The 24,216-nt window shown below is 40.7% G+C and overlaps 1 protein-coding gene across 2 annotated transcripts; it reads left to right on the top strand.

Moving 5' to 3' along the window:
- The first annotated feature begins 1,387 nt into the window (after window positions 1-1,387).
- On the top strand, window positions 1,388-24,095 carry stx1a (syntaxin 1A (brain)). 2 transcript variants are annotated; one of them, XM_055195899.2, is made up of 10 exons: window positions 1,388-1,619; window positions 3,704-3,778; window positions 6,184-6,277; window positions 12,813-12,887; window positions 15,092-15,150; window positions 15,246-15,354; window positions 20,502-20,572; window positions 21,516-21,653; window positions 22,042-22,152; window positions 22,587-24,095. In XM_055195899.2, the coding sequence occupies exons 1-10, from the start codon at window positions 1,590-1,592 to the stop codon at window positions 22,662-22,664; spliced, it is 840 nt and encodes a 279-aa protein (XP_055051874.2). In that variant the 5' UTR covers window positions 1,388-1,589; the 3' UTR covers window positions 22,665-24,095. The 2 variants fall into 2 exon arrangements, with proteins under 2 accessions (XP_055051874.2, XP_055051873.2); XM_055195898.2 differs by having other exon boundaries at window positions 1,405-1,619; window positions 20,499-20,572.
- Window positions 24,096-24,216: the final 121 nt, after the last annotated feature.

The raw sequence follows: 24,216 nt of genomic DNA, 5'->3' as shown, positions 1-24,216 counted from the left end.
AAGCAGTAATCAAGTGGAGCAGTTTCTTTTGAATGTTTATAAAGAATATGGCATGCAGTTGCCTCAAAGTTATAATAATATTTAGGAAAATCAACAATTATGATTTCGTGATGAATGTGCTCCCGTGGCATGCGATTTTTTACTTGATTTGTTTTATTTGCAGCTAAAATAGCAGGTAAACTAAAGATTTAACGGATATGAAATGCACAAATGAAATTGTAAGATTCGCTGTACACTCTAAAAACAAAAGTGGTTCTTTGCTCATAATCATAGAAGAACCATTTCTAGTGCCATACAGCACCGGTGAAGCACCAGTGAAGCACCTGTGTAGAACCACACAGTTCTTTGTAGAACCATATGTGGTGCTAGTGGTGCTATATGGCCCCTATATGGTTCTACACAGGTGCCTCACCGGTGCTATATGGCACCAAAAATGGTTCTTCTATGGTTACGATCCAAAGCAACAGTTTTGGTGCTATATAGCACCGTTTGTTTTTTTAGGGTGTATAGCTGCCTGCCATAGTTTCACCAACTCCTCCACCCAAAATCTTTTTTTTAATAGTTTCTTTAGCCTATAATAATAGTTCACAGCTGATGTTCCTTTGGAAAAATAATAATTAAAAATCAACCATCAGTGTAATGATGTCTAATTATGTGAATGTTTTATTCTTTTTTTTACAACTATTTAGTTATAGACTGCAATCTACACAAGCTTTTATCACAGTGATGGCCCCTAGCGGAGTCAAGTGGGATAAGGTAAAGCTAAGAGTGCTCCAGACCAAACTTCCGAACGTATGACTTACAGAAGGTATACATAACTAAGAACGTTTTGGGAAACACGTATTAATGATAAGGTACAGCTTAAGGTACAACTTAAGAACGACGTAGAGCTAAGAAGGTTTCGGGGAACGCAGCCCAGGTAAAGCAGGGTTTAAGTTATCCGAGAAGGTGAGGAAAAAGTCTAAGTTAACTCTTTCACTGCCAGCGTTTTTAAAAAAAGTTGCCAGCCAGCGCCAGCGTTTTTCATGATTTTCACCAATGTTTAATGCCTTCCAGAAAATGTTCTTCTTTAAATATATAAACATACAAAACAGACCCTCTGCTTTCAAACAAAAAAAAAGTTTCATCCTACCTTCAGTGGTTCTTTTGTAATCAGCTTTTGAATATGTGTAGGTTTCTGCAAAAACACCACATTTTGAGCAAAAAGCAGAGATAATTCCATTTTTGTGCCGGAGATCCCATTCAGAGCGATCTTTAAAACAGACACGGACATGCAGCCGCTTGCCATAGGGCAATACTTCCGGGTTTAAAAAGTTGCCACCTGGTGGATAATAGCGGTATTGCAGAAAGACGGAAAATCTCGTCATTGGCGGGGAAGCGTTTTCTCATAATTGACGAGATATCTCGTCAATGGCGGTGAAAGAGTTAACTTGTAAAGCACTGTAAGTGGTTTTGGATAAAAGCGTTTTCCAAATGCAATGTTATTAACTGAGCAGAAGAGGTGGGGGTTAAGTTAACTGAGCAGGTAAGCAGAGGTTAAGTTTACTGAGCAGGCGCTTACTACCTCATCTTACCTGCTCTAATAAAACATGAAGGATCGCATACAAGAACTCAGACAGGTGAGTAAAATCCTAATACTCTCATTTAGCTTCTGTCAATTCTTTCAAGATGAATATTATGAATAATGCTCTATAGGAACATCAGTTCATACCCGATGAGTGTCAGAACACACAACATGGGTTTAACTGAGACCAGTGTCTGATCATGTGTTTAACACAATCATTCTCTGTTCATCACTTAGAAGCACATTATAACATACATCAAAATTCATCATTATAAACTGGATTTGTGTGTTAGAAGCTGATGTACAAAAGATATACGTTTTAGGGTTAGGCGTTTTATTTTAAAAAGTACTTAAAGTAAATTACTGACCTGACGCTTCTAGTATAAACAAAAAAGTTATGACATATGAAAGATTTATTTCAAGCTACATGGTTGTGTGGTCAGTATTTAATTTATATTTCCTTTCTCTCTGGATCCGAACTGTTGGCTGATCTGAGAGCAGCACAGTACTTATAATCATTGACTAGTCTTGACCACTGAACAAACACGAGAGATTCTCTCTGTCTTGTTTCATCTATTGATTTATTCATGTCAACAGCTAAAATCTACTGTGTGTGTGCGTGGGTGTGCTTGCATTTGCTTGCATGTGCTTTAGGTTTAGAGAGACTCCCTACACACACACACACACACACACACACACACACACACACAGCATCTTCATCTTGTCCTAGAAAGTAAACACTGACCAGTATGGAAAAAGTAAACTAATGGCGGGAGTAGATGGGCTTGTACTGTTGAATCACTGCACATCATCAATTCCTCTTTTATATGTGTAAAAATACAATCTTCTGCCTTTCGTCTTGTCTGAAGGTTTTGTGGGACAAACAGCTCGGAAAAGTTAAAATCCTGACTGCTGCAGGCACAGCGCAGCCAGATCTCTGTAAAGAGACAGAAGACGAAGATCAGTCTGACCAGTAGCTTCTTGTAGAGCACTGCAAGCCCGTCGGGGCCCGACAGGCTAAGCCCATTTGGGCCGGGCTCGGGCAGTTTTTTTTACAGACCGGGCTCGGGTCGGGCTCGGGCTTATTTTAGCGTCTCTCCTCATTGTGTCTATGTGTGTTTGCGTGTGTAGAGACAGCGCGTATCTGAGAGCGCGCATCCAAGAGAGAGAGCATGCATCAAAAAGCGCGCGCATCAGAGAGAGCTTAAAGAGTAACTAAACCCTAAACCAACTTTTTTTAGTTAATGATCTGTAAGATCATTAGTGCTGTTCATTGATTTTAGTACTTTTTTTGACATTTGGATATAAAGTGTTTCAATACTACAATATATGGTGTAAAACATCTGAGTGCTGCCCTCTTCAGGTTAAACGGTGGCTACTGCAGTTGAATTTTCCTATTGGATGTTGGGTCCAAAAAATGACTCGTGACGTAAGCAGGTTCAAGCTCACCACGCCCTTGTTACGATCTCACCACACACTTGGTACGAGCTTGGTTCGTCCCCTCTATCTCCGTTGGGATCTGCCCACTTTTCTTGAATTTTTCAAATATTGCCAGTGGGTGGAGTCAGGCTCTGACCAGGGGTTTAGTTACGCTTTAAAAGTGATTGAAATTGGTCTCGGGTCGGGTTTGGGCTGAAAAAATTGCAGGCATTGTCAGGCTGGGGTCGGGTAGGGCCGGGTTAGGGCTGGAGTTTTTGGCCCGTGCAGGGCTCTAGCTTCTTATATGTGCTGTACCTATGTGTGCAGTTTCTGAATCGCTGTCTCAGTACATTGTCATTGATGTAATACAGAAATCTTTTGAACACACCTGCAGGGTTTTCACTTAATTTCCCCCTGTGTGATCACGTGTGTAGGGCTCTCCATTTAAACTCATTGAAAGAGTTACGCCAGTAGTGTGTGCACTCGTGAATCGTAAGCAATGACGTACGTCTGACTGAATGAGATGGAGGAAGGTTAGCAAAAGAAGGGCATTAAACACAGGCCTTGGCTAAGCTTGATCGGTTTGGAGGTCATGGGCTTGAGGATGGGGGAGTGAGGAAACATCAGTTTTTAAGTATTGTGAAGAACCCTTAGATTCCACATTAGCATTGCAAATAATCCAACATTGCTTGTGTATAACTAATGTATTATATTTCTTAGGGAAAAGTCCCAGGGGAGGAGGTTGAGGAGCCTGTTTATACTGAAACAGGCTTCATGGAGGACTTCTTTGAGCAGGTGAGATATAAACATATCGACTGTGTACAGTATTCTCTCTATTACTTTAGCCCTTTTCACACACAGATTACAAAAAATACACGGAAATTGCGTCTGGGATTTGTCTGATTTTTGGTTCATTCCGGGTGTGCCTCATACGTCTTGAAAAGTGAAGCCTCTGGCTCTTTGATTGCCCCCTGGTGGCTGGCTGCAGTACAAGTCATAAACCCCACCATTTCTATTCAAACGAATGGGACTCTGCTCTAAATAAGAAAATGAAGGCGAGCTACAGGGCAAAGATCTTCTAGTCTGTACATACAAAACTGCGACCATCAGGGAGGTAGACGCTCCAATTGCAACTTGCCCGCCATCTCCACCTGTGGAGTCAGAAGAACCTGAGGTCCCTTCGTGTCATCACATCCCGGGTATGCTCAATCGTGCGGGCGATGAGGTGTCACTGTTAGTAAGATGTTCATACACTAATCTTATTTTGCATGTCCATGGACCACGGCCGTCCATAAAGTATACCAAATAGATGTTCAGATATTGAACCTGTTTTGTATGTCCACAGACATCCATACGGGATCATAGTCTGACGTTCATACAGTGAACCTGTATTGCACATCCACAGACATGCAAAAGGGGTGCAAGAGTGACGTCAAGACACTGACCCTGTTTTGCATGTCTACAGACGGTCCAATAGTGGTTTGTTGTCTGACGTACACACGTTGAACCTGTACAGCACGTCCACAGAAACCCATAAGGTGAACCAAACAAACGTTCATACACTGAACCTTTTTAGCACATCCACAGACATCCAAAAAAGTTGCAAGAGTGACGTTCAGTCATTGACCCTGTTTTTCATGTCCACAAACGTCCATAGGGGGTTGTAGTCTGCCGTTCATACGCTGAACCTGTACTGCACGTACACAGACGCCCATAAGGTGAACCAATCAGACTACACTCAACCTTTTTAGCACATCCATGGGCATTCAAAAGGGGTGTAAGAGTGATGTCCAGGCACTGACTCTGTTTTGCATGTCCACAGACATCCATAAGGGGTTGTAGTCTGAGGTTCATATGCTGAACCTGTTTTGCACGTCCACAAACGCCCATAAGGTAAAATAAAGGATGTTCATACACTGAACCTTTTAAGCACATCCACGGATATCCAGAAGGGGTGCAAGAGTGTTGTCCAGTCACTCACCCTGTTTTGCATGTCCACAGACGGTCCAATAGGGGTTTGTTGTCTGACGTTCATACGCTGCACCTGTACTGCACATCCACAGACGCCCATAAGGTGTACCAAACAGACGTTCATACACTGAACCTTTTTAGCAAATCCATGGACATCCAGAAGGGGTGCAAGAGTGATGTCCAGACACTGACCCTCTATTGCACGCTCCAGCTGATTTGGAGACAGTTCGGAGTAGCACAAGTAGACCTGTTTGCCTCTCCAGAAACCTCTCATTGCCTCCTCTGGGTCTTTACAAATACGCATTCCCCCCAGTGAGCCTTCTTGCACAGACAATGTGCAAAGTCAGGGAGGATGAGGAGCTGGTCCTACTAGTTCTGCCGTATTGGCCCACCATAGCTTGGCTTCTTGCGACAGCACCCCACTGGTGGATTCCACTGAGAAAGGACCTTCTTTCTCAGGGATGGGGCACAATATGGCACCCGCATCCAATTTGGAACAGCATTCTCGGTCGACGGTTTGTGCCTACAATTTGGGCCAACTGACTCCAGTGTAACACTGAGACACCAGCCCAGCTACTTGCCCAAGGTTCCCATCACTTTTTTTAGAGATCAGGTGGTGAGCCTACAAATGTCTGATGCCTACAAATTCTTGAAAACCTATGAAAGTCTTGGCATCCATATGAGCAGGGGGGATCCCATGTGTGTAATATCCGTGGAGTAAAAACTAAGCCCACGTTTTTCCCTCAGCAGAGTTATCTCTGCGGTCTCTGTACCAGAGTCGTCTTATTAAATATCCACCCAAGACCTCAATATGCAGTAAAACCCTATGCGTTATTCCATATTGTAAAATCCCACAGTTGCTGAGTAGGTTGGATTGGAACAGCAGTGACCGGCCATCTCTGCAAAAGGCCCTGTTCCACCTAAGTAAAATAAGGGGTGGAAGGCTTAGGGCACTGGAGGGGTAGCCTTCTGTGGCACTTTGGTAGGGATTCCTAATTCGTCGGTCACGGCGGGACGTTGTAGTGGCTGACTGAAAGGGAATGTCTTGCTTATGGATGTAACCGTTGTTCCCTGAAGGTAGGGAACAGAGACATCATGTATATAAAAGAGATAAGCTTGTGGTTTGTTTGTTTTCTTATAATGTTGTCTTGTTTTCCTAAGAAGAAGTTTCATGTAGTGATGCTGAAGCTGTTGCTCATGTTTGCTTAGTCTTGTGTTATGTTTTTTAGGTGAAAGAAATTCAAGGATCCATCAACTCGTTGGCTGAGAAAGTTGAAGAAGTAAAGAGAAATCACAGCACAATACTGGCATCTTCAAACCCAGGTGAGAGTAAATTTGTTCCACAACATCAGTAAACTCACAAAGATGGATATATGAAAATCACAGTCATTCCAACTGATGAAGATCCACAGTCAACTAATGCTTGTGAGAAAATATTTCCTGTCTGGTTTGGGATGAACAGCTCTCTCCAGCTGTATTATGAGATGAAGACAAACACCCCCTCACCCTGAAATACATTATATTTCATTATACCTGTTGTGTTGTGAAATAAACCACCAGTGTGAAAAAACAAATGAATCAATACACATCAGACTATGTGAGCAGATTGGAACTGCAACTATTTCCCCTCTGTTCTCAATGCAGTTTATATTAAAGGGATAGTTCGGCCAAAAACGATATTAAACCCATTATTTACTCACCCCCAAGCTGTCCAAGTTGCATATGTCCATCGTTTTTCAGACAAACACATTTTTGGATATTTTAGAAAATATTTTAGATCTTTCTGTTGATTAAATGTAATGTTACGGGGTCCAGCAATAGTCCACGACCTTCAAGTCCAAAAAAAGTGCGTCCATCCTTCACAAATTAAATCCAAACGGCTCCAGGATGATAAACAAAGGTCTTCTGAGGGTAATCCGTGCGGTGTTGTTGTAGAAATATCCATATGTAAAATGTTATTAACGTAATTAAATACCTTCCGGTAGCGCCGCCATCTTAGACTCAGGAGAGAGTATTAGCGTAGTGTACGCACTTTTCTTAGTGACGTATGACAAATCGGAGGGCGGGGGACAGAGCAGCAGCAGAGAAACCGCTGTATGATGCGTAAGCGCTCATCCTGAATGCGGATGACTCTAAAATGGCGGCGCTACCAGAAGGTATTTAATTACGTTAATAACATTTTAAATATGGATATTTCTACAACAACACCGCACGGATTGCCCTCGGGGGACCTTTGTTTGTCGTCCTGGAGCCGTTTGGATTTGATTTGTGGAGGATGGACGCGCTTTTTTTGGACTTGAGGGTCGTGGACTGTTGCTGGACCCCCTGGCATTGCATTTGGTCAACGGAAAGATCTAAAATATTTTCTAAAATATCCGAAAATGTGTTTGTCTGAAAAACGATGGACAGTTGCAACTTGGACAGCTTGGGGGTGAGTGAATAGTGGGTTTGGTGTCGTTTTTGGCCGAACTATCCCTTTAAAGTTTCCATGTAAAAATGACTTACATCTCCCCCATGTGGTTGAAAAGCGCAACAGTGCCTGGTATCAGACACTCTTCTGCAGGCGGCTGGAGGGGCGGGGCTGTGTTTCCTACCCTCCACCGCCACTTTCAGAGTGTGCTTGTAGCAGCTACACTGAAAAAAATGATTCATTGAATTTAATCAATTTTTTTAAGGTAAGTGGTTGCAATAAATTTATTTAAGCTACATTTAAACAAAAGTTTTATATTTTACTTTGCTTTACTAATCTTTTTTGTTTAAATGTAGCTTAAATAAATTGATTGCAACCACTTACCTTAAAAAAAATTGATTAAATTCAATGAATCATTTTTTTCAGTTTAGGAGGCTGGTCAGGTTGCAGCAACAGTAGAGTTTGTCCAGTTAAAAGTTGTTCTATCACTGAAATAATTTTAGAGACATTATTTAAAGGTAAAAAAAACTACATAGTGTTGCTTTAACACAGCTCCGATTCGGGTTTGAATTTTTTCCAATGGACTTTATTTGAAATGTGATAATAATAAAGCCAATAAATTAGAGATGCACGAATTAGTTCTAATCTTACCCAAATCCCCTTTTTAAAATAAATATACCCACCACCCAGACCTTTTTTAAATAATCTCCACCAGACCCAAACACTGAAGTATGCTGCTTTTAAGTACATTTACTTAAAATTATTGTGTCTGTCATGTTTCAGACCCAGTAAATATCACATGCCTAGACAATGTAGTTGATTTTCCATCATTAGGATTTATTGCATCCACCCGCAATTTATCAGAATGTTTTTTTATTACTTGACCCGCCCAACCCCTGCATTATCTGCAGTGTGCGAGGATATAACCGCAATGCATGCATTATCTGAGAGAGAAATGACATATCTAGTGAGGAGTCCTGTTGCTCTGATGTGACCGGAGGCTGTGATATGTTGCTTTGGTTTCCTTGGCTGTTTTCCAGAAAGTCGTCCTTGGGTGCTGAATCTTGGAGCAGTTCTAATCTGACACAGTCTGACTGTGGTGAGCTCTGTGGGCAGGGCTCAGCTGAGATTGTGTCCATGAGCAGTGGTTGTTTTGGCTGCGTGGTGTTATCTCTTTCCTTGTGGGATATGTCAACGGCATGTCCATTCAGGTGCTGAAGAGAAGTCCTGTGGTCATTCATACTCTGTCCAGGTGTGTGTGTGCCATTCAGGTTGAGTGGATTGGCACACACTGCTGAAGGATGATGAAGGGAGAAATAGATATTGTCCTTTAGCCCTCTTGCACCCAGTCTGTTTGGGTGGATGCCATCCTGTTTAAATAGTTGTCTCTGACTCCAGAAAAGGTTGAAGTTGTTGATAAAGTTCAGTCCCTTTATGTTGCAGGTTTTTTGCAGCCATGGGTTAAGTCCAAGCAACCGTGAAAACTTATTTGTTCCTCTTGCTGGAAGTAGAGGTCTACACGGAAGACCCGAAGACCCGAGACCCGTATTTTAAATGATCAGCTGGGTCCGGGTCGGGTCTCAATCTATTACTTCGGGTCCCGGGTCTGTTTAACATTGTGGGTAATACCCAAGGTCGATCGGACTTGGAGAACACACACTCACATTTAAATAAAATATTTCAAAAACAGCAACAAAAACTGTCGCATAAATTTTTTCTATGACGTTAAAATTGCGTTAAAAAGTTTATATTTGGTTGCTCCAACCAGGCAGCTAACGTGCATGTGCTCTATTAATGTTTCTCTGGCTACCAGTCAGGAGCTATTCCGTCGTACCGTGCATTTTGGACTGACATCTCTAATATTTATAATAATATTATAAATTGACCATCTTGCTGTTATATCTAAAGTTTTCGCGACTCTGCTTAAAGAGCACCGAGATGATAGCAAAGAAGTAAAGCTAACGAAAGCAGCCATGGCACTGAACAAGCAATCGTTAATATAATCCAAATGGGCAAACATTATTAAGCAAGTTGATCCGATACACAACAAATGTAAAACTGCGTTATTAATCACAATGACTGTAAAGTGGACTTTTAAAGCTGGAATAAGCATTAAACATTTCAATCGTCAAGAGAGGAATAACATGGATGGAACTTTCTTGGAAATAAGGATTGTGCATCACACAGTCAGGTACAAGGAGGAAGAAGACTAACTTCTATGGGTAAGACAAAAAGTTTAATTTTCGCTACTTGTTTATTGACTTGTTTAATAACATTTAGCTAAAGAATATTTGCCGGTCGGGTCTGTGTCTTCCCAGACGGGTTCGGGTCCAGATTTTAAATAATAGACGGGTCCGCGTCGGATCCGGGTCCAGCTTTTAAATAATAGACGGGTCCAGGTCGGTTCCGGGTCCAGCTTTCAAAACAACAGATAGGTCCGGGTCGGTTCAGTGTAGCAGATTTACGGGTCTGATCAGGTTCGGGTAGGAATTTTTGGACCCGTGTAGACCTCTAGCTGGAAGTGGTCCACTGATGAACGGCTGAACTTTCACTGTTCTGAATCTTTCAAAAAGTTTGATGAAATCCCTCTTAAGGAGTTCAGATTGCTCTTTGTAAATATCATTCTTCCCCACATGAATGACAACTCGATTTACAGTCTTATGTTTCATCAGAATGTTCTGAAGTTCCCTGTTTACATCCTAAACAGTTGCTTGTGGAAGGCAGCACGTAGTTGAGTCCCTGTTGCTAATGTTTCTGATAACTGAGTCACCCAATATCAGAGTTCTGTTCTCGGAGTGCCGCTGTCTGCTCGATCTTGAGCGGCAGTTAGCATCAGTGTTAGCTACTGGCTGATTTGATCGGTGTTCAATCACATTTATTACATTTGGGGATTCCTCACTCATATTCATTAATACTTCAAATCTGTTCTCAAGATGTATAGGTGGTGGTAGAAAGTCAGTGTTTGCAATCCTTGTCATAGCTGTATCTGGGGTAGAGGAAGCTACTGCGGCAAAATGTGATGCTCGTGACAGTCTGATTTCTCTAGTGATTTTGGGTCTAGCTCCCTGTTTGTACCATTGATTAGTGTGTTGATCATTAGATTCATGGGACTCACCGGCTGTATGCTGAGGGTGTCCATGATGACGAAGCTCTGTTGTGTGTTCCATCTGGTTTGGTAGTCCTGTAAGTAACTTTGTTTCAAGAACAGCAATCCTTTGTAAAAGTCTGTGGCAGTTTGTGCAGCACGTAGATTTTTGTTGAGGCATTTCTTTTTCTTATCCTTTTGAATGAAGGCTGCTGTGTTTTTCCTTCTGGAATGTAAGCTGATGGCGGTGGGAGGCTAGACGGATGAAAAATTCCACTTTTTTGTAATCCTCCAGTCCCGAATGTTTGTAATTTAACGTTGATGCCAAGCTTTGTTGTTTGAGCACTATGCTGATTTGCTGAAGTTAAAATTATAACATAAAATATAAAAAGCGATACAGCAAAGCGCAGAGCAGTAAGCATGAGCGTCTGAACAGTAGCAGAGTCAGAAGCATTTACCCAAAATTAAATGATTAATTATTGTCTTTTCAGCCCCATATAATTCCCCATTTCCAAGCATAAACAGCCTTATTTGTCTCAACTTCAAATACCACACTATTATCCAAACTCATTACCACACTATTATATAAACTATTACACTAATCAAAACTATCGGAAAATTGACAGGATAATTCTGGTCATATCCACCCTCACAGACAGTCCTAACTGTTCCAAACACAAGCTGCTATCATTACATCGGCCACTTAAACATCATGATGCATATAATCCTGCAAGGCCACCATATAATTTCACATCTCCTCTCTTGAGTCTTCAGTCCACAACAAGCTCAGTTTATCGATAATCTTCCTGAAACAATGGAAAGGTCTATCCTTTTTCTACAACAATCTGGCTTCTCTCCCTAACGATTCTCAATTGTATACTGACACAGCCCCCTCCACTGGCTTTGGTTGGTTTTACCAAGGTCGCTGATTAGCGTCCACATGGCCCCCCATCTGCTAAACTTACCACAGCCACTATCATCCACAGCATTATTCGAGCTGTATCCTCTAGTTGTCGCAGCATTTTTATGGAGAAAAGAATGGTTCACAAACAGCATCACAGTGCAATGCGACAAAGAAGCAACCATGCACTGCATTAATAAAGGCTGTTCTCTTTCTCCTGCATTACTGCCTCTTCTGCTCAATATTTATCATAACAGCGAAACACGTTCCCAGCTCCAAAAACCTAATAGCTAACTTCCTCTATCGTTTTGCCTTCCAGAAATTCAGGGGCTGGCTCCAGATGCAGACCCACATTCAACCCGGGCACCTCACTATTCAGAACTGATATTCCAATAAACCACCCATTCAAATCCCTCCTCAACGCCTCTCCAAAATACCATTCTCCAAGCCATTTCCCCCAGAACAGTACAATCCTACATAACTATTTGGAAGTGCTTTAAGACCGTCCACTTTTCCACCTAAATTTTCCCCACTACCGCAGCAGTGGTGCTTTACACATATATGCTTGTCAAACCATCCTACATAATGTTAAGAACTTTCTGTGAAAATATAATCTTTATATCATTAATATTGACAGAGTAAGATCATGTCAAAGAATGAAATCAATGTGAAATGAATGAGTGAAATCAAACTTTTATGCTTGTTATCTAAGAATTTGATTTTGAGACTTTAGCCTGGTTTTTACAGGCAGCTTGAAAGTTTGTGAACCCCTTAAACATAAACTTGTTTGGCTCAGATGGTGTCCAGCATGCGTGGTGCCAGCTATGCAAACATAATTGTTGCAGTGTGCAGTGTGGTCTGAGCACTGACAATCTGACGTTCCGATGATGATGTCACTCCAGCCTTTCTCAACTGACTGAGTTCTGCAAGGAGATTTGGGCAAAAATCAAACAAGAGACTGGTCAGTGGTTACAGAAGATGTTTGGTTGAAGAGCTGTAAAGGAAGTGCCACAAGCTACTAAATAAAAGGGTTAATATACTTTTGCACAAGTCACATTTTCTTTTTTTGTGTGTGAGATAAACCAATTTTGTTAAATAATGACAAAATATTTTTATATACTATTTGTTTGTGTCCATAATTTGAAAAGGTCTGCTTTACAAATTAGGTTGAATGTACATTTGATAAGGTCAAACATTTTTTTACACAAAAACAATGACCATGTCTGGAGGGTTCACAAACTTTCAAGCAGCAATGTACGTATATATACACATTAATAACCTTTGGCCCTTTGTGTCCCTTTCAGACACTGAAGTTGAGTATCTCTGATGTAAATGATAGACAGAAAAGTAGGAAAAGAATGTGCTTGTGCTATTCCAACAACCGTGAAGTGTGAAACACAGAAAGACTTTTTTCTAAGTTTGTGTTCAGTCTCGTTGTCTCACATTTTCCTATTTTTAACAGAAACACAAGCTGAATTGGAGGAGCTTATGACAGATATCAAGAAGCTGGCTTATGAAGTACACTCCAAATTAAACAGTGAGTCCCTCATCCAGAACACACTATAAAATGTGTCTAGTTTTCACCTGGGTGTCATGCACAAGGAGCCACTTGTTGCTTGAGTTCTTTCAGAGATTCAAAGTTCAAGGGTCAGTCAAACCCTTGTGCAGTTATTTTAGTGCCTTGACAATTTAGGAAAATACTGTGGACCACATGTTTTTTTTGACTGAAAATGTATATCCAGGACAAAAGATCATAGAATTGTCTTTTTGGGAGGAACACAGGGCTGAGACGGCTTGACCAACAATGATGTGTATGGAAATTAAAGTCAGGACCCAAAGATCATTTAGGATGAATAAGGACCAAAAGTCCAAGATGCAATTAATAGAAGAAAAATTGTACTGAAGAGAATTATTTGCAGTTCATGATATTGGATATAACAAGATTGAGCTCTCTTACTATGAATAGGGGACAATGTAACGCTCAATATGGCCGCTCTGGTAACAGAAGTCTTACCTTCCAGTTAAAAGATCCAATCATAAATTGATAAAGACTGCTGATTCTCTGGGGGATGGATCTATACTTGCGTGAGGCAGTTGTCAACACATGTGCATGCGCTAGTGTTGTAGTTCTCCACTTTTTAAAGGTCTTGGTCTCGTCTTGGAATCAACCGCTTTTTACTTGGTCTCAGACAAAGAGGACTCAGAATTTTATTTCAAGACTGGTCAAGACCACAACTATGGCACATCAAATTTATTTTTTATCATTAATTTTATGCAGTTTATTCAGGTTTTGCATATGATGAACATTGTTTAAGCATTGTTTAAGTCTCTCCCAATGACAATTTTTCTAATATTATTGCTAAAAACACCTGCATTGTGTTAAGTGGATGGCAATTTATGGAAAGACAGTTCAGAATAAATGGTTAAGTTCATTTCAGCTCTTTAGTGTTTGTTCACTTTTATTTGCTTATAGACAAAGATAAACTCCACATATCTGCAATGCCTTTTTATCAACTTCTCTGATGGCATACACACACTCACACATGCATGCATGCACACGCGCGCGCACACACACACACACACACACACACACACACAGACAAGAAGTGCCTAATCATATGCATATTCCACATTTTATCATAAGTGTTTTAACGCAGTGACTTACACTGGTCTTGGTCTTGACTTGGTCTTGGCCTGTCTTGGTCTTGACTTGGTCTTGACCCTTTAAAGTCTTGGTCTTGTCACGGTCTCGGCCTGTCTTGGTCTCGGTTTAGGTGGTCTTGACTACAACACTAGCATGCGCAGTAGCTAAAACACCTTTGAATAAAGGTGTTTTATGCAATTTCAACTTAAGAAACAAATGTTATGGTACACTGGGGATGTCGTACACTGAATGCACCTTTTATCCAGCAGCTATAGATGGAAACTAAACCACTATGACATATTGCAGAATAGGTGGTGGGATGCACATGCATTTGTCTCTAAAGAACAAGTCTAAATGAATGGCGCACACCATCTCCTTTTATATCCATATGTTTGGGGTCAAGAGCAGCTTGTAAATTCCACTAGGCAATTTTCTTTGGCCTTTTTCAAAAAGATCAGAGGTGATTGAGGCTCCCAGAGCAAACCCCTAGTGCCAGTACATCAACACATAACCTTAAATCAGTTAAAGTCACTATGAAACAGAAGTAGCGATTATCTTATTTCCCTGTGGTGACGTGTATCCGAGTGAAACGGCTTCTGAAATGAAAGAAATGGTAGGGCTGGACTTGAATTCATGGAGAACTGATTGGATCGTTTGATGTTGGGTCATGTTGCTATTTGCTAATCGCTGTGATCTTTTCCCGGACCCTGTCCACCTGCCATACCATGTGACCGGAAGTAAAGAGAGATCGTTTGGAGGAGGGGAGTAGATTTGCGTTTTTGATTAAAGATTATGAGGCCACATTAATAAAAAAAATAAGGAATACAACAATATTTCAAAACAAATTACAGTTTTTCATTTTAATTTCATTGCAACTTTAAGTAAGTAGCAGAAAGTAAATACTTTTTTTTTTTTTAGAAATATTCAGTATAATATGTGCAATAAATTAATTCTTTAATGTTTTTCTATGTTTTAAGTATGTCATAAAGAGTGTCTGTTTTGTTTTCTAGCTCTAGCCTAATAGTTGGTACAAAAGTAATGCAGCTGATTTTTATATTGTCAGTGAATGAATGAAAGTGACTTTTGTGTTTTTGCAGATATCAAGCAGACCGTAGAGCATGAGGAGACAGTGAATCTGAGAATACGCAAAAACCAGGTGAGATCACTCAGAGTACGACGACTTCACTAACCGTATTGTGACAGAAATCTTCCCCTATCTACATCAGTAAAATATGTTGCGCTTTTTTTCAGCACTCCATCCTGTCATGTAAATTTGTTGAAGTGATGTCAGATTATAATGCAATACAATCAGACTACAGGGAGCGCTGTAAAGGTCACATCCAGAGACATTTGGAGATAAGTGAGTACTGTATAGAGCCACACATAACAACTGACAAAGAGAGAGAGTAAATAAGTCCACATGAAGAAGTGATTGTTTCACTGCAAATACTAAAAGGCACCACTATAGGCTTGCAGGCTGTGTGTTATTGCCCAATGTATGTACATATTAAATACACTAAAAGGTAATGGTTTAAACAGTTATATAAATATATTTATTTATAAATATTTCAATAGTTAATGAGCTCAAAAATGTATGTTTATATAGCCCTTTTCAAACAAAAATTCTGTAAAATACACGGCATATGAATCCTGGATTTTTCCGGAATAGTTAGATTTTTTTTCATTCACACTGCCAAGTTTACCCGGCATGTGACGGTCCCGGAAAGACACGTGACCTATTGAAAGTCCCGCCCTCTCTTCTACGCAGCGTCTGAAGTTTGCATATTATATATTATTTCTCCCTCCAAGAACCACTCGCGTGCACTTTTGTTTATGATAAGATTATTAAGGAGCGCGTGACGCACCGTTGTAATGCTGGTGAATGATCTCAGCTTCAGAGTGGATATTTGACGAGTTCCCTGAGCTCTGCTTTAATACAGTTTTCAGACATTTCTCATCGGGATTGTTTATATGCATTTAAAACCCGCATTTTGAGGAGCTGAACAACTTGTTGGGATGACGCGCGGGTATTTTCGTTTATTATAGCTTAAATGAGCACGTGACGCGATATTCTTTTATGCTGCTGAATGATCTCCGTTTCAACGCAGTAAGTAATGAGCTAACTTACCTGATATCTGCTTTAGTCCAGTTTGCTGACATTTCTCGTTGTGAATGTTGTAAATCCCTCATTTTAAAGAGTTGAACCAACTTCATGTAGCCATGACACGCGCGTCCTAACTACGGCACGTGCGTCATTGTTTATGTGTGTCATTTATAATTTCCTGATTACTGCGTCAATCTAGTTTGCAACATTTCTCGTGATGAATGTTTATATGCATGTTGTAAGGAGCAACATATACAATATCTCGTTGTAAGGAGCTGAACCATAACTTGTGTTGTGATGATGTGCGTCCTCACTTCGACACGCCCATTACGGCATTCTTGCGGCTTTTTGTTCACACAGAGGGTTACCCGCGTATCTTACTAGGTCCTCTTTCCGGCAACGATCCCAGAAGATTAACGGAACGAGTTTTTGTTCACACAGACGCTTGTCTGTTAATTTTACGGGTATTTTCTGGGACCAGAGGTCTGTGTGAATGATGTTTATGTTCTATGAGCTATATTCCCTATGTTGTAATTGTCATGTGACTTACCAGTTTCAATTGGATTACGTCATCTCCATTCCCAAATCCTCACTCATGGCGTCATGGGATATTAAAGTGTCCATTGAATGCACTCTTCAAAATACAATGGGAAAAAGTACATAATCCAGGTACTTTCCACCCACTCTTTTATGAGTACTTTTATTCTGACACTTCTTTTGTCATATACTGTTTCTCGCCTACCATATAGTTGGAAATTAGACCGTTTCTAAATGTGGAGGTGTAAAGATGTTGGGCAGGAGGAACCAATGATCTTTTCAGTCAACCTGGCTATCTGTTGTAGTCTCCTGATATCTGATTTGGTAGCTGAACCAAACCAGACAGTTAAAGATGTGCATAGGACAGATTAGATGATGGTCGAGTTTCAGCAGCTCCTGTTGTGGAGGAAGCACAACCTCTGCTGGGTCTTTTTGCAATGGAGTCAAGGTCATTGTCCCACTTCAGGTTTTGAGAGATGCTGGTGCCCAGGAGCCTGAATGACTCCATTGTTGCCACAGTGCTGTTCATGATGGTTGGGGGTTTCTCCTGAATCATCTCCACTGTTTTAATGTGTTGAGCTTTAGGTTTTTGTGAGTGCACCAGAAAGCCAGCTGTTTAACCTCCAGTCTATAAGCAGACTGGATGAGGCTGATGACCGTAGTGTTGTCTGCAAATTTCAGGAGCTTGACAGAGGGTTTTTAGCAGCACCGTCATTTGTATATTGGAAGACGAGTTGTGGAGAAAGCACAACCCTGGGGGGGGGGGCAGTGCTGATAGGCAGGAACCTGGAGGACCTAGGTCTGTCAAGATGTGGCAGGATATAATGCAGTCCCATCAACCACAGACCTGTTTGTTCTGTATGCTACGAGAGCATGAGATGTTGGTGTATGTGTGAAGTCCAGTCAGAGCGGGTGTAAGGCTGGGCTTTTAAAGCATACAGTAAAACACATCTTCAACAAATTCCCTCGACCTCATGGGTTGGTTTTTGCTCTGATCTGCATTGCTAGCTGTGATGTCTTTTAGGCTGGATTTTGTGAGGCTTGAGGAACAGATGAACCCAAACGCAACAATGTTGGGGAAAAACAGAAAACACTTTATTTACAAACAAAAACCCATGAGGGGGTAAACATGAAACATGAACTAGACGAATAACACTACAACTATGACTTGGTATCTTGACTAGCAAGGTAGCATGAACACGAGGAACAGAACAAAATGAACCTGCACAGAACTAAGGATACAATGACATTAAATAGAAAAAAACAAACAGGATAACGAGTGGGAACAGGTAATGGGAGAAAACCAATGATTACTAATAAGCAGGAGAATGACGGGGCGGGGTCAAAAGACAAGACACCGGAGGCTCATGCCACACACAAAAACAAGGCATGAACCTCCACATAAGGCCTGGGACTGCCAGAACTCTGCCACCATGACAAAATACAAATATAACATAAGACTTCAAGGCAGAGTCCTGACAGTAGCCCTCCCTCAAGGGACGCCACTTGGCGTCCCAAAAGGGAACACACAAGACAAGAAAACATGACAGATAATTAACATGACAAGACTAAGAACACATCAGACAATAAAATAACGCGGGCTCTGTCGGGGGCGCGGGCTGCGCGGGCTCCGACTGTGGCTGCGCGGGCTCCGGCTGTGGCTGCGCGGGCTCCGGCTGTGGCTGCGCGGGCTGGGTCGGTTGCGCGGACTCGGTGGGTGGTGCGGACTGCGCGGCCTCGGCCATCCCGTAGGCCGAGGCAAACTGGACAGCGGCCAGTCCAAGGATCGGCCCGGACAAGGCAGCCAACCCCTCAAGGTCCGGATCGGACTCAACGACGGCCTGCCATAGATCGGCAAAGAGCCGCACTCGAGCCCGCCTGGTCAGCCAATCCGAGACAGGGCGCACCGCGACGGGCAGCTGGACAAACATTGTAGCTGACCCCGACACCGTCGCTGGGTTCAATCTTGGCAGGTTCATTCTGTGAGGCTTGAGGAACAGATGAACCCAAACGCAACGATGACACCATGACAAAATACAAATATAACATAAGACTTCAAGGCAGAGTCCTGACAGATTTAGACTCCTGATCTTGATGCCCAATTTCGATTTGTTGCCTGAATCTGATATTTTTAACGCCCCGCTTAATTATTTTTTCAAACCGACTTGTATTCAATATCTGCATTTACACTAAACACTTGGCAAAACAATTCAAGGTAGATATGCTGACCAAAAACAGCTTAAACCTCGGAGGAAGTAAAATGTTGCGATATGCAATGGACACAGACAAAAGATTATAAAAGATTATAAAGCTAACAAGACACAAAACTTCAACATTACTTAATTTAAGCGGAGCTGTCATCCTCCACTGTGCTGCTATACCTACATTTAAAAAAATTAAGGGAACACTTATGGTGACAGCAAAGACCCATATGTTATGTTATTTGGATTATGTCAGGATAACAAGAAAACAACTTCTGTTATCTCAAGATCATGAGAAAAATGAAGTTGTAATCATGAGAAAACAAGCAAGCAAAAACAATAATATCTTGTCACATGTCCTCTCTCAGCTTTTCAGGTTTTAAGGTGGTGGCCAGAGATACAGATATCGACAGATATGTCGCTAATTTTGTGTTTTATTAGGGTCATTCTCACTACTTGTACCATAAGGCAGTACCTACAAACCAGTCAGGGTGCACATTTAGTTTTGCTTCTTCATGGTGTCACTTCTTTATTTAGCATTGCTAGGAGGTTTGGTGTTTCTCCCTAAATGGTTTCAAGAGCATGAAGGAGATATCGGGAGACAGGCAGGCTGTTACACAAGAAGAGGTGGACAGGGCTGTAGAAGGGCAACAACCCAGCAGCAGGACCAGTATTGGCAAGGAGGAACAGAAGGAGCACTACAAAATGACTTTCAGCAGGCTCTTGGTGTGCATGTTTTTTTGACCAAACTGTCAAAAACAGACTCAATGAAGGTGGCAAATGGGCAAGTCGTCCTATAGTAGGACCTGTACACTTAGCCCAGCACTGTGCAACTAGACTGGCATTTGCTAGAGATCCCTAAATTTGCCAGATCATTTACTGGCACCCCATTCCCTTCACACATACACAAGGTTCACACTGAGTACATTGAAAGAGTTTAGAGATGCCGTGGAGAATGACATGCTACCTGCAACGTGAACCAAAAAATATTGAATATTTAGTTTATTGTTATACCATGGGTCTGTTGAATGTTTTATTCTGATTGTTTGAGAAATGTTTATCGGATCTTGCTCTTCTAACTTTCACTCTGTGCGTGCACGCGCCGCACATCCACGTGATTGACATCAGAGGAGCGCGAGAAAAACTCGAGACAGTTAAACTCGACAGATAACTTCCCTGCGCCTCGTCCATTAATTGTATATAGCAGGAAAAGTTATCAGTCTCTTAGAAATACAAGGTGTGAGTGTTTAAACTGACTGAAATGCATGTATCTCACAGTGAATGTTGGCTTTTCACAGAGCAGTTCAGTCACAAATAGACGCAATTATCTAACAAACACATGTGCAAATGAAGTTTACCTACCACCACCTCTATGACTTCACATGACTGGAACCCATTTGCTCGGTTTCAAAACGCTTAAGGCTAGACCCAGACTAAAATGAATGTTTGAGTGTTTGTTGTCTTAACGGAAAATAACTTGCTCTGCATATCTTAAAATATGTCAGTGTCATAATTTTGTCTCAAGATACACACCAGTAATGTTTTATAAAAGTGACTTAAACATTTTAATTTAACTAAAAAAATAAACCTGTGAAACTGGTACATAATGTCCTATAAAACCAGCAAGCTGCTGATAGCATGTTTATGTCTGTGTGTGTACAGCAGGAATAAATACAACAGATGTTGATTTGGAGAGCATGTTGGAATCTGGCAGTCCATCTGTCTTTACATCAGGGGTGAGTGGAAGTGTGCAGCATCTTTCACACATGACAATAATGTCATCTCTTATTCTCAGGGATTGTCATGATGTCATTTGCTCTCTTCTCATGGTAGTTTTTTAAAATAATTTGACCCATATGTATGTAGCCTACAATTTTTAGTCCGTTTTTGTGTGTGTTTCATTGTTAATGCTCTCAACAGTTCTGAGATGTAACTAGCAATATACTGTATCTCCCTATGGCAGGGTAAGGCAAGATCCAACCTAGCGCTGTGCAAAAAAATCACCTGCGATTCTCATGCGTGTTTCATCAGTAAAGCCGGTTTCCGTGATTAGAAGTAAATCGCCATCACCTCCTTTCAGATGGAGAGGCATTTACCACACAGAGCTGTAGTTCACCGAGAAGCTAGGCAAAATCACATAGATTATTGGAGTCTATTTTTTTAATTGAGATTCTGGTTGCACTTGGATCCTGGGTCTTTTCATCATTCATGGCACCTATGTTAATTTGTGGTGATGTTAAAAATTGCTGTGCATGACAGCAGTGAAATGCAATCATTTAACAGATTTATCATAAGACAAATGACCAATTTAATACCGAACGCTGCCAATCCTGCCTATGAGATTTTTTTAGATCAATGATCCCAGATATATAAACAAAAAATGTGTTCTTTACATGATGTTTTTATGATATAGGCTACAGTGCATGCATTCCCTGGGATCGATCCCATGTCATTTACGCTGTTACCAATTGAGCTACAGGAACCACGTTTTAAACTACTAAATCACAAACATCACAATTTTACTGTTAAAATAATTATAGTTTTTTTACATGAATGTTGTAGAAACGTACACTGTACAAATCTACAGGGTATTTCTGACAATTTTTACAATAATGTTTACAGTAGTTTTTGAATGAAGTGCCCTCTGTATAAACGTCAGTGCTTCACATTTCCTTGCAGATAGTCACAGAGTCCAGCATCACCGAACAGGCCGTGAAGGAGATTGAGCTGCGACATAGTGAAATCATCAGTCTGGAGAAGAGTCTCCATGAGCTGCATGAGATGTTTATGCAGATGGCCATGCTGATAGAAAGCCAGGTCAGAGAATATGACTGCCTTCCATGGCTTTGAATTAAATATTTTATTTTTCTCAGATTTGTGGGTCATTCAGATAACACAATTGTACTTACACAGATAAGGGATGTAGCTTTGTGTTACAGTGTTCTGGTAGTCCCATTGCTAGGATTGGGTTAGCAGTGCAAAAGATCATGGGTTTGATCCCCAAGGACCATACTGATAAATTTGTGTCACTTTGGATTAAAAACATAAGTGTAAATACAATGAGAAAATTTTTAACATGCTATATGTCAACATCTATTATACCCATAAAACGGTCGTAATTTTATTATTGGAGTGTGCTGAAATACATGAATGTGTTCAAGTAAATTAAAGTGGTTTAGTTTGACTTTTTCTGTAATTCTTGCAGGGCAAGTTGATGAATAATATAGAGATAAGTGTGAGCTGTGCACAGGATTATGTGGAGAAGGCCAAAGAAACAACCAAAGCAGCTATTAAAGTTCAGAAAACAAACAGGACGGTGAGATAAAGCACAGCCAATCCATTAAACTTTTTTAAAATCATCCTGTGTCTCTTTTCTGCTGCTTTTTTCCATCTAATGTGAGAGATGAGAATAGTATGTGGAGCATTCAGAAAGTTGTAAGGTACCAGTGTAAAGGTTAAAGGGTTTAGCCCCTTTCACACAAAGATTACGGAAAATAAACGAAAAATGTGCTCAGGCTTTGTCTGGGGAACGTTTGATTTTAGTTCATTTGCACTGCCAATGATTTTCAAGAATCTGTGCATGCATTAACATGAATTTGTTCAAAAGTATTTAGCTGTGTGCCATGTCACATCACATTTTGCAGAATACTGTACGCATAACACAGTTATTATAAGGTTTGTCATTTTATGAATCATATAGATTAGAAAATGATATTGTGAAGGAAATTGAATACTGTATTTCCTCCACAGAAGTTGATCCTGATAGGGGGTTGTGTGGCTCTTTGTCTACTCATTGTCATCATTGCACTAGCCGTTGGATTGAGCTAAGATACTGCCCTTCTTGAGCCATTTCAACCTACAGAAGATGTCAAGAGGAACCATTTAGATTCTTTCACATTATATCTGTGTACATCTTTGCCATATTTATGAGACAGCGTATAGATTTTGTAAAAAAAAATCTACATAATTGCAAACATAATGATTCTATATGAATGTAATAACATTCATCTGACCTATATGACCTGTATTGTTGTGTGAGAATGCACTATCAATATCAACTTCACTTCTTGTTTTATGTGTCATGTGTTTAATTGCATTTAATTTAAATTTACTTCTACAGTGCTTTACAATATAAACATGACTACTCTTTTTTTAAGCATCACAAATACTCATCATTACACCTGAGAGCTTGTCTCGCGGCTTTATGAAAAGACAATTGCAGCACGGCAATTTAGCAACCAAACAAAAATAATGAGTCCTACTCAGTCAGTGAACAATATCTTTCATTGGAGCATCTTGGGCTGCGTTCAGCCCCGACAAAAAGTTGCACAACGTTTTTAAACAGAAACGGTGATGCGTTGAACACCCTTTTCTGAGGGTGAAAGAGAGCGAACGAGCATCGTCCATCTTTTTTTACAGTCTATGGAAAATACCTGAAACAATTTGAAGAAAAGTGATTTAAATATTTTTATAGACATTTCCTGGAATAACGTTAGTAATGCTACTTCTTCTATGGCACAAAGGGTGTTTCTGCACAAGAGTGCCCCCTGGCTTTTGTATGTGCAGGGATTTCACCGTAATTCATTAAAATTCATTTAATGAGAAAACGCACATTTGCACGGTTAATCGTTACACCCCTACTGGAAACCGTAGCAAAACGTTACACGCACCGGTTTGAACTTAAACGTGCCACAGGTGTATTCAATTAACTCATTTGTGGGCTAAGATTGTGCATGAACATAAAATTTTTTTGCGGAATTATGGAAAATGCGTCCGGGATTTGTCCAGGGATCGCTTGAGTTTTTGGTTCATTCACACTGCCGATGATTTTCCTGAATCTGTGCATTAATTCACACACATCTTTACAGGACCGTAAAGATCCCGTAAAGACGTGATGCAATTCCTGCACTTGGTAGTTTTTTTACACAGCATCTGAAGTTTGCTAATTATCTCTCATGCAAGTGCAGGTTAAGTTTATGACAATATAATAAGAAGCGTGTGATGCGCTATTCTGTCATGCTGGTGAATGATCTCAGCTTCAGTGTTGAGCTACCTGATCTCTGCTTTAGTCCAGTTTGCAGACATTTCTCATTGTGAATGTTGATCTTTTAGGTTGAAAAAAGTCGTCATGGTGTCAATGGTACTATTCTATATATGTAATAACTCATCTCTATTGTATGACATCATGTCACTAACAACACAGTCCAGCCAAAAACAAAACCTTATCATACGAAACAGTAAAGAGAGCAACACTCTGTACCTTTTTTATTGTGTGTCATGGTGTTGCATGTATAGGACACAGTTTTACGCAAACCTAAACATCATATCCCCCCATATGTCACTGCCTCACTTTATAATGTGCTGCTGATTCTGTATATCA

Source organism: Misgurnus anguillicaudatus, chromosome 24, assembly GCF_027580225.2.
Source record: "Misgurnus anguillicaudatus chromosome 24, ASM2758022v2, whole genome shotgun sequence".
In the NCBI taxonomy this organism is placed as follows: domain Eukaryota; kingdom Metazoa; phylum Chordata; class Actinopteri; order Cypriniformes; family Cobitidae; genus Misgurnus; species Misgurnus anguillicaudatus.
Note: the sequence above shows the minus strand (reverse complement) of the source record. Positions and strands in the feature narration are given on the sequence as shown.

Excerpts from the sequence above, each read along its gene's own strand:
- stx1a (XM_055195898.2), top strand. The coding sequence starts at position 1,590 with ATGAAGGATCGCATACAAGAACTCAGACAG. Across the intron at positions 6,278-12,812 it reads ACTGGCATCTTCAAACCCAG|AAACACAAGCTGAATTGGAG; the intron begins GTGAGAGTAAAT and ends TATTTTTAACAG. Across the intron at positions 20,573-21,515 it reads CATCTGTCTTTACATCAGGG|ATAGTCACAGAGTCCAGCAT; the intron begins GTGAGTGGAAGT and ends ATTTCCTTGCAG.